At 37.5% G+C, this 18115-nt stretch overlaps 1 protein-coding gene across 1 annotated transcript in view; it reads right to left on the reverse strand.

Annotated features, from left to right (window-relative positions):
• The window catches only part of WDPCP (WD repeat containing planar cell polarity effector), a gene marked incomplete at its 3' end in the record, with an annotated part of 64701 nt that overhangs the window by 20490 nt on the left and 26096 nt on the right, over window positions 1-18115 (reverse strand). Inside the window, exons 7-9 of the mRNA XM_010186496.1 lie at window positions 12756-13365; window positions 8822-9010; window positions 6127-6250 (exon numbers count right to left, since the gene is read on the reverse strand). Of these exons, the coding sequence (XP_010184798.1) occupies window positions 6127-6250; window positions 8822-9010; window positions 12756-13365 (923 nt within the window). The remainder of the gene's footprint in view (window positions 1-6126; window positions 6251-8821; window positions 9011-12755; window positions 13366-18115) is intronic.

Genomic DNA, 18115 nt, shown 5'->3' on the forward strand with positions numbered 1-18115 from the left:
AATACTCACAGTGAATATCTACTTTGCAGATTGCAGGGACCTGCTTACCAAGGGATAGTTAGTACTGCACAAGTGATGTACCTGCAGGGCAAAAGAGCTTTATTTTAGCTTTTCAAAGGTTGACTTGGACTTAAATGATAACTGACTGTGTCAAGGCATCATGTTAGGTAGTATAACAGTACACTTCAGAACTCTTGAATAGTGAACTGATTCATAAAAATCAGTACTGGCTGGAAGCAGATCTCCCCTGATGCTAATGAACACGTACATTCTCATCTCCTTTATGAGTATTTATTTACAAAGGAGCTCTATCAAGTTCTGTGTGTAAAGTCATACCATTTTATGAATGTTCTGGCCAACACGTAGCTACAGTCTTCTTTGCATTTAAGTGGTAGCATCTTGCATTGAACACCGGGAAGAGTATATAACACTTTGGAGAGATTTGCAAAGGAGTAAAAACAGTAACAGTAAAAACATGGTGGTTGCTTTCGTTTTTTGATTCAGACAAAGGAGAATCTTCCATGAATCCATCCAAAATTCTACAAGTGAAGGTGATCAGAGCTGCACTTTGTTCTTCAAAGAAGCAAACACAGAATCACAGAACATTAGGGATTGGAAGGGACCTCAAAAGATCATCCAGTCCAATCCCCCTGCCGGAGCACAAACACCTAGATGAGGTTACACAGGAAGGCGTCCAGGGGGGTTTTGAATGTCTCCAGAGAAGCAGACTCCACAAGCTCTCTGGGCAGCCTGGTCCAGTGCTCTGTTACCCTCACTGAGAAGAAGTTTCTTCTCAAATTTAAGTGGAACCTCCTGTGTTCCAGTTTGTGTCCCTTACCCCTTGTCCTATCATTGTTTGTCACCGAGAAGGTCCTGGCTCCATCCTCGTGACACTCACCCTTTAAATATTTATAAACATGAATGAGGTCTCCCCTCAGTCTCCTCTTCTGCAAACTAAAGAGACCCAGCTCCCTCAGCCGCTCCTCATAAGGGAGATGCTCCACTCCCTTAATCATCTTTGTAGCCCTACGCTGGACTCTCTCCAGCAGTTCCCTGTCCTTCTTGCGTTGAGGGGCCCAGAACTGGACGCAATATTCCAGATGCTATCTTGTTATTTAAAACTATCTTGTTATTTAAAACAGAGCTTTGCTTCGTAGCAAAACCAATTACATTCTCTTAATGGAATTATCAGACGGAAAGGTCCAAATTGTTTTGAATGTTAGTATTTTTCCATGGAAAAAAAAGGCAAAAAGATCCTTAACTGCATATTCACAAACACAAGAACAGAATTACAAAGGAGTAAAGGGCGCAGTGAAACACAGAGCTGTGACTGCATTCTAATTCTACAACTCCTGAGCTGCATTTTCAGACTTCACTTTCTTGCCCAGCCTTTACCTCCAGCTCAGGCTACGTTACTTTCTCACTGTCTGTCTGAGAGAGACAAAAATTTGAACAAAACAGAGCAGGCATGTGTTTGTGCCTGTGTGTGTGTTAAACAAACAAGATAATTTCATGCATTAGAAAATGTGACAAGTACAATTTACGAATGCTTGATCAGAGTGAAGCAAAGCCATGAGTCAGCGATGCCATAGTTAACGAGTGAAAAACTATTCCAACCCATTCCATGTTCTGTACACGGGTAGATGAGGCTGTTATACAGGGGCAGGAGGTTGTGCAGCCACTCCCCCATTACACTTAGTAAATACACTTAGTAGGCAGCACTCAACAAAAGGGTGGGGCAAGAAAGTTATGGCTCCTCAAGGCTTCCTAATAAATCCACCTCTGCTCAACATTTCACATAATGATATAATGCATTATATTATTAAAACCAGTGACATCATAACAAAATACTGGAGTGCTACTCAAGTGGAAAGGAACACCTAAGATATATTTCTATAGTTGTAATTCAGTTCCTGTATTTTTTAATTATAGATAAGAATTTAAAGTGAAAATAATTATTCATTCCATAAATATTGTTGTAATGGATCCCTGGCATGTAATTAAGAGACCTTTAATTTTAATTTTGTATCCTGAACGCCTGTTTTAGGAGGTATTCCATATTCTATATTCAGGGCCTATACTCACAAAGCTCTAAGCTTCTCTTTTTGTGGAAGCTGAAGATGCTGCATGGTTTGCAAACTTCAGAAATTATCTTTTATAACAACGGATACAAATAACATGCCTGTATCAAATATGTTGCAAGGCATTTTCCTTCCTTCTAATTGCAATCCATTCCAATTGTGCTGTTTATGTTTCTTGGCCCATCACATGTTGCAGCACCATTTTCCAACCCATATTTGCAATACACCCAGCAATTATGCAGCATCTTCTTTCTCAAGTGCCCGATACCTGAAAGAGGGAACCTACCATCACAGTGCTCTGCATTTTCTAGAAACTTATCTCTCTGATGGTAGAAAAATAGTTAGCCTATAATCTCACTGAAAAAGTGAAAATGGATGTCTCCATTTATTTGCAACTGGATATACAACCTTTCAGCCTACAGTAAAGATTAAATCACTGGCACATGATTATTACTAGGTGACGATAGCCTTTCTGAGAAGGTAACTGTATTTCTCAATTCTAGTAAATGCAGACACTCACATCTTAAAAGTACAATGACTGGCACCTTTATGGCGGACTCAGTAGGCAGGTCAAAGATTGTCTCAGCATGTAGAATAAATTAGTATTTCTCTCCCAAGAGTGGGTCCTTCTAGAAAAGGTTTAAGGCAGATTGGTGGGGCATTCAAATGAAAGCCGGAGAGGGGGGTGAAAGCTTTTGTTTATATGAACATTTTTCAGATTTAGATCTAGAAAGATTTAGGTGTTTTAATGTTTTAATTTTGTATGAAAGACACTGCCCTTCCCTGTCCATCCCTTATGTGTCTGGTCTCCTCTATAGCCCACCACATACATCCCAAGCTGTCTTCCCCCATTTCGCTCTGTACTCCCACTCTGCCCTTTGGCAAGACTCTGTATGTCCCCATTCCTGCCTTTAGTCCTTCATCACAGAATCACAGAATCACAGAACGTTAGGGATTGGAAGGGACCTCAAAAGATCATCTAGTCCAATCCCCCTGCCGGAGCACAAACACCTAGATGAGGTTGCACAGGAAGGCGTCCAGGTGGGTTTTGAATGTCTCCAGAGAAGGAGACTCCACAACCTCTCTGGGCAGCCTGTTCCAGTGCTCTGTCACCCTCACTGAGAAGAAGTTTCTTCTCAAATTTCAGTGGAACCTCCTGTGTTCCAGCTTGTGCCCATTACCTCTTGTCCTATCATTGTTTGTCATCGAGAAGAGCCTGACTCCATCCTCGTGACACTCACCCTTTAAATATTTATAAACATGAATGAGGTCTCCCCTCAGTCTCCTCTTCTGCAAACTAAAGAGACCCAGCTCCCTCAGCCGCTCCTCATAAGGGAGATGCTCCACTCCCTTGATCATCTCCGATTTCTTGTCTTCTAATCATGCTCCTAACCCCACTTTCCTCACTTTCCATACCCCACTTCTCCCTGTGTGTTTTAGCTCCCTATCCTCTAGTTTTCATTTCCGTGCATCTGCTGCTTGCTTTCTCTGAAGCCTAAAGGAATTGCAGAAGGCCCTACTCTATTCAAATAAATATTTTTTAATATCATCCATACTTATACTGCACATAATTTAGGAAGCACTGTGTTTCCCCCACTTTTTGCTGCAACAGGATACAAAGTGATCACTTAGGTTTTTCCTCCTCATGTTTAAAAGAGAGTAACAAATGTGCCCTAGCACTGCATCAAGTTGGCATTGACAGTTTACAGTGCATCTGCATTCATGTCCTGTTATTCGGTCACACAGACACATCTGCTGTAACACACATTCACTCTGATGAGATTCATTAACTCAAGTAGTTAGTGCAAAATAAGTAAGGGTAAAAAAAGTTAATAAATCAACTAAGAAAGGTTGAGACAGAAAGCATAAAACTGACCTAAAATGTAGCCTTCCTGACACAGTTGCTGTCTCTGACAAACAAGTAGTGGGAGGACTACTCCATTTTCAGTGTCCTCACGGGCACAGTATGGTGACCTGAATAGCATAATTGTCTCCTCACTTTTCTTCCTATTCTGAACCTACAACTGTAAATGCAGGCTGGCAGAAGTGGCTTGCCTTGCTAGCTCCTCACAGGCAGATGTAACAGCAGTGGCTACAACTTTTAGGTGCCTAAGCTAGTGAGCATTGTCTATGATTCTCCTAGACATTGCATCATGCCTAGATGGCATTCTCTCACTCAGAACCATGGTTTACCATTACTCCAACAAACCTGTAGCACTCTCTGCTTAGCCTACATTCAAATCATTCTAGTCACTTAAGAAAACATCTAAAAGGAAATAAACATCAATTAAGGCACAGCCACTTTAATACAATAAGGATCAGCTCTGAACATAATTTCCTTGCTTTCTATCAGATAAATCTCCCATTTTTGAACATTTCATTTTGTATTTAGATTATGTCTTCTCAGATAAGCTTTAAGCATTACCATCTGTTCTGCAGCAATCACATGATCCTATCACAGTTGAATACAAATCCCTTTGACAACAGGGAAACAGCAAAATAACACACATTTGTTTAAAAACCTGCCACAACAGTGGATTGTTCAAGGGCTACTTTATAGTGGAGGTAAAAGGCACGGTGAGACTTTCCTACATGCCCCCTGACTGCGCCCCATACTGTCCAGGCAGCACTCTGATGCTGAAGCTTCTTGTCTGCTAGGGTGATTGAGTCAGTGATTCGGCTGTGTTCAGCAGCCCCAAGGGCTGAAAGCTTAGCCAGGGCCCCATGCCTCTGCATGCCTGCCAGCATTTGGAAGCAAATCCTGAGTCAGAGGGAATACACCTTTCTCTTGCAGATGCAAGACCACTATAGTTACACCTCTCAGCAATCTCTGAGGCATTCTTTCCACATCTGTCCTCTGCAGGCAACTGGCCTGCAGCCACTACAGTTGGCCATTTAAGCAACAGATCTTCCCTGCTGCTTTCTAGGAGAAAGGTAAAAGTGAAGTTTGTATCCACTATTGTGGCCACATCTATTAAGAAAACTCCAATGAAAGGCTGGTGCATATTATGCAGATAATTGGAGCATTCTTCTACTCAGAATAATTTCCCCATTGGAATGGACCTGTTTAGCAGAAAGATGATCCTATTCAGATTCAAAGTGCAGTATAAAATATTTCTCTTTAAGATCTGAAAGATGCATGAACTGTGCTACTGAAGTAACATGCAGTTCCTAGCTTTGCACATGGAGACAATGTATATAATCTGGATGAATCACAGAAAAAGGGTGCACTGCAAGTTTTCTCACTATGTCCATCTGCTTTCCTCCTCAACAAGGTGTTACAAACATAATATGAATCAGAAGATAATTTATCCTTATTTTCACACACTGGGTAATTCTCAGAGGAAATGTTTCAACTGTATTTGTAGTTGAACACATGAACAGGTTAAACTGCTGTATATTGATATTTATAACTGACTGAAATTTAGGTTATTAATTTATTATGTAGAAAAAATACAGCAATAAACCAAGTTACTACAAATTCTAGCTGAATTTGGTATTATGACTCTTCTAATGTCATATAATTTAAAGACAAATGTAACATTTCATTTTCTCGTCTTATTTTAATGACACTGAAAATTAACTGGAAATTACTGCAATATGAATTTCTGTATAAGAACTCTGAGGATGAGAATAACAAAATGCTCAGATTTCATTGGTGCAAAGACAAAAATGTCTTGGACCATGCACTGTTCATTTCCATTTTAGCTTCTATTTAAACTTAATGTTTTCTCCAAGTTTGTAAGCTGTTTCAATTAGTTAATCTGCAAGTAGTTGGTGCATATAAATCTCTCAGAAGCATGCTATCTTTTTTATATCAAGCTAAAAGGGAATTAATTTTAAGTGTACTTATGACAGACGAGCTCTACATAGCATTTTCCCTTCAATACTGTACTTGAAAGAAACAAAGTGCAAGTTAAACAGTAACAATGAATGCATTTTTTTCAGGGGTGGTCCTCTTGGAAAATGTTAACCACATTAAAGTAGGTATTTATTGAAATATGCAATTAATTTTAGGTTGATAGAAGCTGAAACTGTCATTCACCTGAGCAGGTGGTGGAAGAATCTTCTTGCATATCTGCTGATCTGGTCCCTGTACTCCACCACCGTTGTATCCAAGAGGGGTCTTGTTGGAGCATAAAAGGTTCCAAGGCTTGCCTCAAGCTGTGCTGTGGAGTTCAAACACAGCAGCAATGAAACAAGCAAAACTCTTTCAATTACAACAGGTTGCTCATGTTTGCAGTCAGTCAAAGTCCTCAGATGCTGATGAAATGTGATGTTGTAGGACAGAGGAAATTAAAATATGACAGACTGTACAAACACAAATGTGCATATAAACTTTCACTTTGAGGCAGAGTTGACAATGACTTTGAGCAACTAAAGCTGTCAAAAGGATGAAGAAGTCTACAATACATCAAGTTCTCACCAGCAGCGTACAATTAAAAGTGATTCATAAGAGTAATACAGTTTAAACAAGTTTGTCCAGTAGAGATCAAGTCTCAATTAGCTCAAATTGTCTTTGTCCTCTTAGGCAAACAACAAGGAAGTTCAGTTTTTCAGGGATTATCATGCTAGGTCAGTGAGTGACAGAACCCTTCTTTGTCATGGGCTTGAGGTCTAAGGAACCTCCTTCAGCCAACAGTTATTTAAAAACTTTAAATAAAAGGGTCTAGAAACTCTAAGGGTTTGACTCTCCTATGGTGTGTACTGGTGGGAAATAGGATAATTTCCCTTGTAATCAATAGAATAAAGCCCTTTTGTTACAGAAGTTCTCTTCATAATAAATACTTTCTGAGTGCTCTACTCCATAGCTGCTCTACTCTTAGGCATTTTACAACATGTTTTTAAATACAAAATTATAAACGATACAAGAAAATACACAGTATACGTTTGTGACCCACATGCTTAGCTGAAAGAAAATTTAAAGATCAATAATTACGTTATGTGACTTCTGCTTGAGAGTTAACAAGTAGTTCAAGTTTTTACAGGCAGAACAGGGAGAATTTACTATATATTTGCTATGTAAGTTCTCCTTGCAGAATGAATGTGCAAACTGCTACTCCTAATCAGAATTTTGTGGGGGCTTTAAAAGCAAAACATAACCTATTGTCTCATTAGGCAGACACAATCTCACTGATTTGCAGTTATTAATGTCTGTTTGAACTAGCCATTTCTGTATTTAGTGATAATGGTTCTTTATTTCTAAGCATAGTTACATTTCATTTTAATAGGCTTGATAGCACTGAGTGTGCTAATAGTACTGTGTTAGGAACACAGGCAAACTGTTAGTAAATTAGGTTTTACATTATCTTAAATCTAGTCAGTAAGATAAGTTGAACTTTAAAGGTATTTTCTTTCAAAGCAGCAGTCAATTTAGATTAAAATTGAATACAGCAGTACCTTTGCAAAAACAAGCCATACTCTCTTACCATTGCTGTTTCCTTGACAGTATGTTCTGTACTTCTAAAATATTTCAACATGCATGGAATACAAGTAACTACTAGCACAGTTATAGATTCATTAGATAGCTCAGCTTGATGTTGAAGGCAGAATAAAGATCTCAAAGATAACTGACCCATTGCTATAAATAAAAGGCCCCACTGGGTTTTGCTAATAAAAAAGAAAACAAATTACCATTCCAAATTTGTTAGATTCATATAGAATAACTCCTGGACAGAATTAAATTCCGTCTGCTGTAAACAGTGTTAGGGAGCTGCATAGGGGGAAACACACAGACATCTTATTTTTAATGTGCATATTTTTACGAGAGTTTGAAAAACAGCCCTTTTCAGGGGTCCTTTTAAAAGCATGTATTATTTAGAACTGATATGCTATGTCTGCAGTGCGGAGATTTCTTCAATCAGATCCCCCCCAGATGGGATAGCTGATGGCTTGGCAGCAACGTAGGACACCTTGGAGTTTTTCTATCATCAAACACACCAGAATCCTAAGTATTCTTTCTTGCCACAAAAGATGTCTGGTCCCCAGCTGTCTGCCTGCTAGACTGGAGGATAACACCTTCCCTAAATCAAGACACTTCAAATCTTGAAGTCTATCAAGTTTCCAGATAGGCAGCAAATCAAGAGGAAGGCATCACACCAGGCTTCAGCAGAGATGAGGCGGAACCTAAAATTCATCGTTTCTTGTAAGGGAACCCAGCTACTACTGCAGGGGGCCAGAAGATTACAGTGAGGACAAATGCTATAATCCTAAAGGAGGCAGCAGAGGATAGTGTATTCAAAGCTTTCGGATCTTGTAATGAAAGAATGACCCTTCAAAAGCACCTTAAAAACCAGACTAAAATCTCTTGTCCCCATTGCAGGAAAATGTCCCTCCTTAAGTTGGTGCCGTCTCAGTATGAATACATAACAAACATTTGACATATATTAACTACCATTAGTCTGTAATATAAGCTAAATTTACATAATGTAATAAAGTTACAGCAAATATAAAATAATGCTGTATATATTAAGTCATGCCCATACGATATATATATTAACATATTGCATTGTTTTACTATTGCTATTGCTATAAATGAACTAAAATGCAATCAACACATTGATCCAGATTTTACTGAAATTACCTGTTTACATATGACATTTGATTACGGAGTACCATAATCTGGTTGACTGCCTGCACTCTCACTATTGTCTTCTTTAAAAAGTCAATATATTGTCATAATTCACATATGAAGTTCAATAACAGAACAAAAACACATTAAAATACCATCAGTCCCTTACCTTCTCTTTCTGGTGTAAGCTTTTGTTTAAGAAGGTAATTGACAATGGCACTCAAGCATATGTAACACTGATGACCCATCGTGTTCCAGTTCATGGTGTTCAGGATGTTAATTGCCTCATGTATCTCATTGTAAAGAATGTACTGGTGGATGATTTCCACAAGGCCCAGCTGTCCTCTTGTGACCACACCTTTTACAGGAAATGTTAAAACCAAAGATAGTGTTATAAGTATGTAAGCCAGTAGCTGACTAATTTTCAGCACAGGTAAAAATAATTGCTGTTGGATAAAATTAGGAAGTTTAAGTTAATGGGTTTCAATTAAATTTTTACATTAGATAACTCCTTATTATCTTGCTACATTTAGACTGAGGGTGCTTTGGACATTAGAGAAAAACCATCAGTGAACTTCACACACACAGAGGTTGAGCAAATGTAGCCAATATCTATTAGTGACAATATCATGTAATGAAGTTTGTTTTAAACATGGTAGAAAAAGCTTATTCCCAATTTATCATTGTTGAACTGGAGGTAATAAATTCATGTTCCTAGCACCTCCTTCTGGAATACTGCTGGACAACACTAGAAAACAGCATTTTTCTCACAGAAATCTACCTCTGTATACAAGTTTACAGCAGCTCAAACTTCAAAGCAGCAGCTACTTGATTGCTCTAGAACTTACTTCTAGCTTGGCATAACTCTCTTAAGCGAACCAATTCTTCTGTGAGGTGATTTCATTAACGATATCAACATTTAGGGACCTCTGAATTACAGTTGCACATGAAACCAAGAACATGCTTGCCATAAGGAAAAAAAATGAGCAACACATTGCTCACTCCATGAGCACATGTTTTACCTACAACACTCTTGTCTCCGAAAGCTAGAAATTGAAAGACTCTCAATGGTTCTTGACTTGTAGGTCTCAGCTTCTAAACAGAAAAGGTGACTGAAAAGCTGCAGAGTAGTGTTATTTATTGTCTCTGACCACCCGTATGATCATGTGACATAGGCCACATATGGCATTTTAGCAGTTCTTGCTTGCTTTGGGTCACTGTGCAGTGGGTCACAAGTATTCTTTATCACTACTGCTCCAGATATTAGAAAGAGATCAGAATAAATGTACTGTTACCCTTTTTTCTAAATAAAATCATACTGGTTTTTTAAATTTTCTCAATTTATATTCTGATGTTGTTTGTCAAAACTAATTTTAAGGAAAAAATTCAGATAAGAAAGGGAACAAGCTGAATTTCAATACTGATAATCTTTCTAAATGTTTAGTGTTTTTAAAGTGTTATGTAAGTTGGGCAATCTTCACATTAATCACTAAGTGAAGATGAAAATACTTATTTACATGCTAATTAAATACAATACTATATTTTAAATGTCTTTTAAGGCCAGCAATGCTGAACCATTGGCAGCAGTATTAATTTTGGTATTGTCCAAGATCTGGGTTGAGATCAAGAAGCTGCAATGCTTTTGAAAATGAGTTTTGCATTAGACACCAAAACATTCACCATTAATGTTTAAGGGTAAATTTAATATTAATATTTTCCTGAAACATATCTGGGGAGACAGCACAATGGAGAATTCACAGAACTTGTCCATAATATGTCAGCTGGAAGTTAAAAACATATTTGCCTATTCTCATGAAATAGGCAATATCTCAAGTTCTTAATAGACTTTTACAAGAAACAAATCCAAGTCATGAGTTAATTATGGATTTTATTTCAGTCCTGAATGCCTGTCTGGGTTTTGCTGTCACAGACCCCTAAATTTTCCATATAGTTCATATTTGCATTATTTCTTAAATAGCAGAGACCTAGAAACTGCTGATGTTGGGAAGAGTGGCTGAGTAATCAACACAACATTACCTTGGTAGTGTGGCAAACTGAGAAGAAGAGGGATAAAGCTGAAAACCAGGATGCAACAGAGAACAGCATATTTTTGCACAGTGGACTACAAAGGGGAAGGGAGGGAGGGATAGAGAGAGATTTGGCTTCCTCCTAAAAGAGATTTTACAGTAATTATACAGAATGAATTTTAAAATGTGTTAACTTTCAGCCGTAGAGGTCAACATCTTCCCATTTGGATGCCTGATGTCTCCTGGGTGGTGCGCTTCCAGGCAACCTGCTTGGGAAAAAGAGGTGACAGCCAACTCACTGCCTAATTGATTTAGGAACGGTGCCCAGGGAGACAGTCCAATTAAGTTTACAAGCTAGCAATTAGCAGGAAAGGCCTCTAAATCCCTGCTCTGAGAGCCTGCTTCCCTTCATAAGAACATAAATGCGCTAAAGATAGCAAGGGGAATGCTGTGCTTTCTGGAAAGCTGTTGTGAGAAAACCCCACAAGGGAGGACTAAAGAAAAGCAAGGTAGATGTGGGTAGAGTGCCTTCTGCTTGACAGGTAAGAGGTAATTTAGAGGGTTTTTTTTAATGGCCAACATGCACAAAAACATCAAATAGCTGTTATAATTAGTGTTCTGGGGTACTCTGCAACTATTAAACCTCTCATTGGACATAATGCAGCCAAATTATTTCAGACTAAATGATAACCTGTAAACATTTTTAATAGTATTTTTGGATAACAGTAATAATCTGGATCAGCTCTTTTAAAACTATACAACTATAAGCCAATTCAACATTTTCGTTGCTAACATCCTATTATATTAATTTATGTTTTTGCATATTAATATTAATATTAATAATTATATTAATTTATGTTTGTATGTTTGGCATACTTAGTTAAGTTTTTTAAATTCAGTATTTCAAATATTTGGTCCGCAGTACTTTTAGACAAGATTTTTCCCCACAAAAGCACATGCATGTCTCAAGCAGTAAAGAAATAAAGTACATTTTCAAACCTTACTATCACCTATTTTTTTAATGTTTCTTCCTAGTCTCAATAGCTTTATTTAAAAGAATAATGAAAAAACCTCCTGTAAAGATCTACAAAGGCAATTCTGTTTCTTTGGACAGACAATAGGCAAAATGCTGAAATTGACCAGGATGAGTATATTCGACATGGCTGTCTGCCCTGCTGAAACACTGGCCTGGTACTCAGAAGATTTAAGCATGATATTGTTTTTTTAACTCTCACAGTGGGTTTGCACCATTGGAACTTGCCTGACTTGAATAGAATGAATACAGTTCTCACTGATAAGCAACTGCAGGAGTTTTATTCTTAGTTCAGCTACTGACTCATTGTATAACTCTTGGAAAGCCTTTTAGTTTTCCTTTACTGTTTCTTGTTATTCTGTTTGTAAAATGAAGATATGGGTTTACTGTCTTGAAGTCTCTTTACACCTAAAATAAGAAGTGCTATATAAACTCTAAAATTAGTATTATTACTTCTTTTATTCACAACTTATGGCAAATTAACCGAGAGACCAAACTTCTCTGAAGGTTATGAAAACCTTCCTTCTTGTGTGAAAAGTCTTCAAGGAAAAAAATGGTGTAACTTCATGTTCTGAAGTCAGGAAGAACAGAGCACTGGGACAAATATACATTATAATGGAAAGGACAGTTGCATCATACACACAAAAAATAATTTAGGAATGAAAATAGCATTACTATCCTATTATTAAAATAGCTTATTTTAGCTTGTTAGAAGTATTAATAAAGAATGAATACAATTCCTAAAATTATATACTATAGAATGAAAAATATTTATTAGAGTAGTAGGGAACATAATGGAATGCTGATCCAAAAACAGATCAGGGTCCTATTCTGTCAGACCTCACAGGAGAAGATCCTGAGCAACTGTGGAACATAATGAACCCCTTGGTTCACATCTTCAGACATCATTGGACCTATGTGCTTTTAAGACTATGCTCCCATATATCTAAAATGAGGGTGCTGCTTTCAAATTACAAAAAACTTGTGAGGCACAGATTTTTCCTTGCAAGCTCAAGGTTCAATAGATGTGCTCAGTAACTTACCAAGTTTAAAGTGAAGCACTCCTAGGGGTCCTTTGTCGAATCTAACCAACAAAAGATCATGAATATCTGTGCCATCAGAGCTGGCAGATGCAACTTGAGGAGCAGCCCACTGGATCTGGATGAGGCTGCTAGGCACGTTGAAGTGTTCACTGAATTGCAGAGTTGCCTCAGGTGAATAGTCCTGTGCTAAGAGCTGAATTTTAATTGGAGACAGTGCTGTGTCAAAAAGCTGCAGCTCCCCTTGAGAGCTGCCAACCATGAATATGGCTCCGGAAGGGTGGTAGGTTATTAAAGCAGGCAACAGCTTTGCTTGGGCTAACAGAGTCACTTGGTTGTAGGCTTCATACAGAATTACTGACGAATCTTCACAACCCAGGACTAGTTTGTCTTCTGTAACATCTCTGCAACAGCTGATGGCCTTGGATCGTAGTGGTATTCTGGTGACTGCTGCACAGTGAATTTTGTTCTTAACACACTTGTAAACACAGCTGTCAGCCATAGGCTCTTTGTCTGCAGAGACAGAGTGCTCTACTGTGTAAACCTGATAAGGCTGATTAGTGCTGAAGCTAGCATTGAGTGGATCCCATTCTGTACGGACATAACTCAGAACCTGAAAAAAATCCAAAACATTTTGGTAGTAATTTATAACAATTTATTCTTCCTTTGATGATTTAAAAAATAGATACGCTTTCTCATGAGTCAGTGAGCTAAAACAAACATGCATTTTAGAAATGGAGTTGTAAAATCTACTGGTTTAACTCTTAAAAGGTTAATTAATTCAATAAAAATACCCCATAATATAGTTTGAGCCATATTTGTTTGTCCAGACTACATAATGAGTTACTAGAATAGAATATAAAAGAGGGGATGGTCCCAACAGTGTTGGTAAGAAAAGAAATGAAGTGATGACTGATATAAAAAAATAACTGACTATTCACAAGTGAGGTGGAAGAAAAGTCCCAAAATTTCTGTAAAAATTTATCATAGGTTACTCTGAGCATCACACACAGGATTTTTTATCATTTGCTCTGGGCCATGGTAACAGAAAATATTACACTGTAGTGGTGGAAACAATGGCATGTTTAAACAATGTATACTATACACTGCCAAATGAGTAGGTGGTAGATGTTTGGTGCCATGTAGCTTTAGATGCAGAATAAATGAATTTGTGATAGCAGGAAAGGGGGACCATTTAGGGGTACCTGAAGGTTGAATGAACTGAAAGAAGAACACAAAGGCAGAATATGATACAAAGCAAGCAGCTGACAAAAAGCAAGACTCTGTAGTGAGAAAACATGGTAAGTACCATAAAGTGATGGAGGCAACAGTGGAGACCAATGAAGATTCTTTTCCTGTAATACATAGTTTGAGTGAGAGGTGGTGTACAGGACTCAAGTAGGGAAACTGGGGGAGAAATACCAGCTGAAAATAACTTACAAATTAGTTTATGAAAAGCTATTTCTCTGAAAGAGCGAGAAAACCAATGTCTCTAGAAGAATGAGTAGTGGAAGTCAGTCAGAAACTTGCTGGTGTTTGTTCATGCAGAAATAAAGAGTGAAAGCAAAATGTCAAACTGAGCCAAACCCAGCCCTCAGGTATACCCATCACATTCTTCACACTAGAAACTAAAGCTGCTGACCTGCCACTAATTTTGGAAGCCCCTTCTTTTGAGTCCAGGTGATTTGCAAGTACCATTTACACAGAAAGGGGTAACAAATGTGATTAAAAGGCAGAGGGAGGGCGAGGGAGGGAATCTAGAAATTTCAGGTTGAAAACAGAAATGCACACATAATGTTAAAGCAGTTTAAATTTGATTTCCACAGATCACAAGGCCAGATGAACATATAATTTAACTTTTTATCCTGCAAAGGAGGATATTTTTTTTTTTGCATAACACCCATTACTTCAGAAGCAACTGATGAATTTATGAGTTATTTGGGATGTTGATGAGACTGACTAGGATGTTTTGTTCTGACAGTTTACTTATTTTGTCAGCAAAAGAGTTTCTTATTCAAAAGAAAGAAAAAAGGATTATTGCAATTCTATGGCTGCAAACCAGCTACCAGTTAATATAAAAGTCTTATCTACTTTTAAGATGAGTAGTTAGGGACATGCAAAGAACCTCTTAATTCAAAAGCATCTAATACAGAAGCCAATGCATCCAACTTGTGAAAACCAGGTAAACTAATTTCAACAGAGTCGAGATCAATGAAAATACATACCAATGAGGAAATAAAACATTAAATTACTTATTTAGTCTGAAAAAACACTTTCTCACCTCCACAGTTCCCTCACCAATGACTTAAGGCTCTGCAACTAGTCATTTTTGCCCGCAAAATGTGCAGTGGATAATGTGCAGGTGTTAGAACCGCTGAAATCTGTAGCTTATTATGGTGTTAAATTGCATAGCAAGGAAACCTGTACAAGAGGTTATTGTGGACAAAGAATGACTGTGACTACAGAGCTCTCTAACCCTAAATAAAGACAAGATGAAGTGTTACTGTTTGCTCTGAAGTTTTCCCTAAGAGTATGTACAGAGACCCAGGTAGCTGCCTTTCAAATATGTGTAATAGGAATCTTGTCCAAGCAAGCCTTCAAAGCTTCCATAACTTCAGTGAAATGAGCCTTAAGGCCCTCTGGGACTCAGATTTCTGTCTTCCTGTGGCAGGTTCCAATGCACTGCATTATTCATCTGCATATTTTGATCCAAAACCAATGTTCCTCTCTGGACATCCCTTCACAAGCTACAAGAAAGTCATGAATATCCACACAATGATCAAGCCTATGAGAGATGAAAGACTGAAAGCACTATTAAATTCTGAAGAGAGACTGGCCTTGAAGGTTAAGACAATAGAGAAGAAACCATGTGAAACATAGATTTTACAACTCCATAGGAGTGACTGCTGCAAAACAGCAATGGAAATAGTCACAGAAAAATAAATGTCATCTGATCATTTGAGAGTCAGCAAGCAAACCAAATCCAATTAATAATTTTGTTCTGCCTTGTTAGAGCAAGAGTGGGACAAAATGTTGCTCACTACTTTGAATTTAAAAGAAAGTAAAATCTTATATTTTGGAAGTCTAATTTAATGAGTCTTGAGATGAGAAGCTTCCTAGCTTCATATAATTTTGAAAGCAAATCCTTGAAATGAAGTCTAGGGTAAGGCTGGTTGCTGTATATAACGCGATTCTATAAACTAGGAAAAAGTTTCAGTGAGAAGAGAAAGACCATTTGCTGCATTTCAATACATAAGTTTTGACATAATGTTTAAACAAACTAGGCTTAAATGAAACTTTTCTAGACACCACTGTTCATATTCTGGCTGAAAACAAGAGAAACATTTCTCCTTAGATTGGAACAGATAAGCTGCTTCTCATGCATCAGTGGCCTCATGTGCCTCTTGGAGGAAGAGTATCAAGCTGAGAGACCTCTTTGTTCTGGTTTCCAGTTTTGCTGAATGTAACTGGTATCTGCAGTTTGAAAGGGCGGGGGGGGCAGGGGGCGGGGGGGGAAGGGTTATTCTCTTTCATCTGAGAGGGAAGATTTGAGTTTCTCTAAATGACTTTTTTATTTTTAATTCTTCATGCTGCTAACTGGAAAACCAAAGCAGAGAGACATAGGACTACAGAAACATGTTAATAAGGCTAAGATAATGTTTATGAAAAATAATAAGTCTAACAATCTAAACATGGTTTTTTTTTTCCAAGAGGATGGTACTCTTTTAGCTGCCAATTGTTTTTCTACCTGGTGAATAGTCACATGCTAGTAAATGTAGAGCACATAGTGCTTTAGCAGTCCATTTAAAGGAATCCACTGGGATTCCTTCCTGGTGAGCAGTATCTCTCTGGAACCCTAAGGGGAAACATTAAAATAAAAATATATCTTTAAGTTAACAAAATATTTGCTTGGGGAATGGCAAGGCAAAAGCTGGAGGAGTTCCCTCAGAAGTTGGTAGGACAACTGTAAGATTTGCAGAGGAGGAGATAGGGCAACAGATCTAAAAAGACAGAGCCGTAATATCACATGACGGGGAGTATAATCCCATCCAATGCTAAGTGCGTTCCATAAATCTTGGACTAAGCACTTAGCCTTGGATTTCAAGGGAAGATCTCTGGAAGTACTTTCCATGAAGTAAAACCAATTACTTTCTATAAAATAAATAAATAATTAAACTATAATAAAAAATTAAAAGTTGCTTTTAGTTTTGTGACATGGACACTACAAAAATATAAATGCATTTAAATATTGTCCACATAATTTATACATATTTCCCTTATTAATGTGGCAGTCACGCACCGCTATTGTACTTTTTTATTATTTTCCCTTTGTAGTACTGGCCTGTGCTCTGCACCAGCTAGTCAGCAGTACAAGAGATACTATATATGTCAAGTTCTCAAATCCTAGAGTCAGAAATCATAACAATCCAAGTAAAGAAATCTGATAATCTTTGTAAATAAGGGGCCTGAATTATAATTATGCTAGTTAAAATACCTTTTTTCATTTTATGTTTGAAAGAAATAATAGCACTAGGTTGTGTGGGCAGTATTACTCTTCTCAGTGCAAATCTTTGAACACTTAAAATTGAAGTATTTTGCATAGAGTGGTGGGAAAGGATAAAAATCCACATATCAAAACATACAAGAGTTTTAACCAGCAGTTCTTAAGCAGAAAATTGGCTTACCAGGGAGATAGAAAACGAAAACAAAAGAAACAGAGAAATAAGCTTGCTGTGACTGAACTGTGTGTCTTTCAGATGAGAAAAATGTTTGATTTATTTTATGGATGTTAAAAAAACACTTATCTAATTTCACACAGTGAGGCTCCAAATAACAACAAACACTTTAATTAAAAATGTAGAGTGAGAAGTGTAGTGCACACTAGAGTAAAACAGTTTTAAATGCAGCACTGTGAAGACGAAAGAAAAACAAACCCAAACTATTTTTAAACATTTCTAAAATAGAATGCAAGGCTCCTACGCTAGGTTACTTATTTCACCGCATTGTATTTACAGAGGCACACACAACTTTATTATTGAGAACTTCAGCCAACATTTATTCTTATTTTCTTTCAAAATTTATCATCATCATCTTTAAGCCGTATTATTCATTGAACTTTTAACCCAATATGACATTTTACATTCTTTGCTCTATGTGTGTGAAAGGTATTTCAGCTATTCAGTCACACACTGTAAATGTTTTTCAGAGTGCTATAGTAATTGTAGGATAGCTCACTCATAAAAGATCTGTTGTATTTATTTCACAAGTTTGAGGCACAATGTGGGAGCAATAACTATTTTAAATATTATCTCTTGGGAGAAAGAAAAATAATATTCTCTCTCAGGCAAATTACTTTTTCCACA

Source organism: Mesitornis unicolor, unplaced genomic scaffold (assembly GCF_000695765.1).
Source record: "Mesitornis unicolor isolate BGI_N332 unplaced genomic scaffold, ASM69576v1 scaffold20556, whole genome shotgun sequence".
Lineage (NCBI taxonomy): Eukaryota > Metazoa > Chordata > Aves > Mesitornithiformes > Mesitornithidae > Mesitornis > Mesitornis unicolor.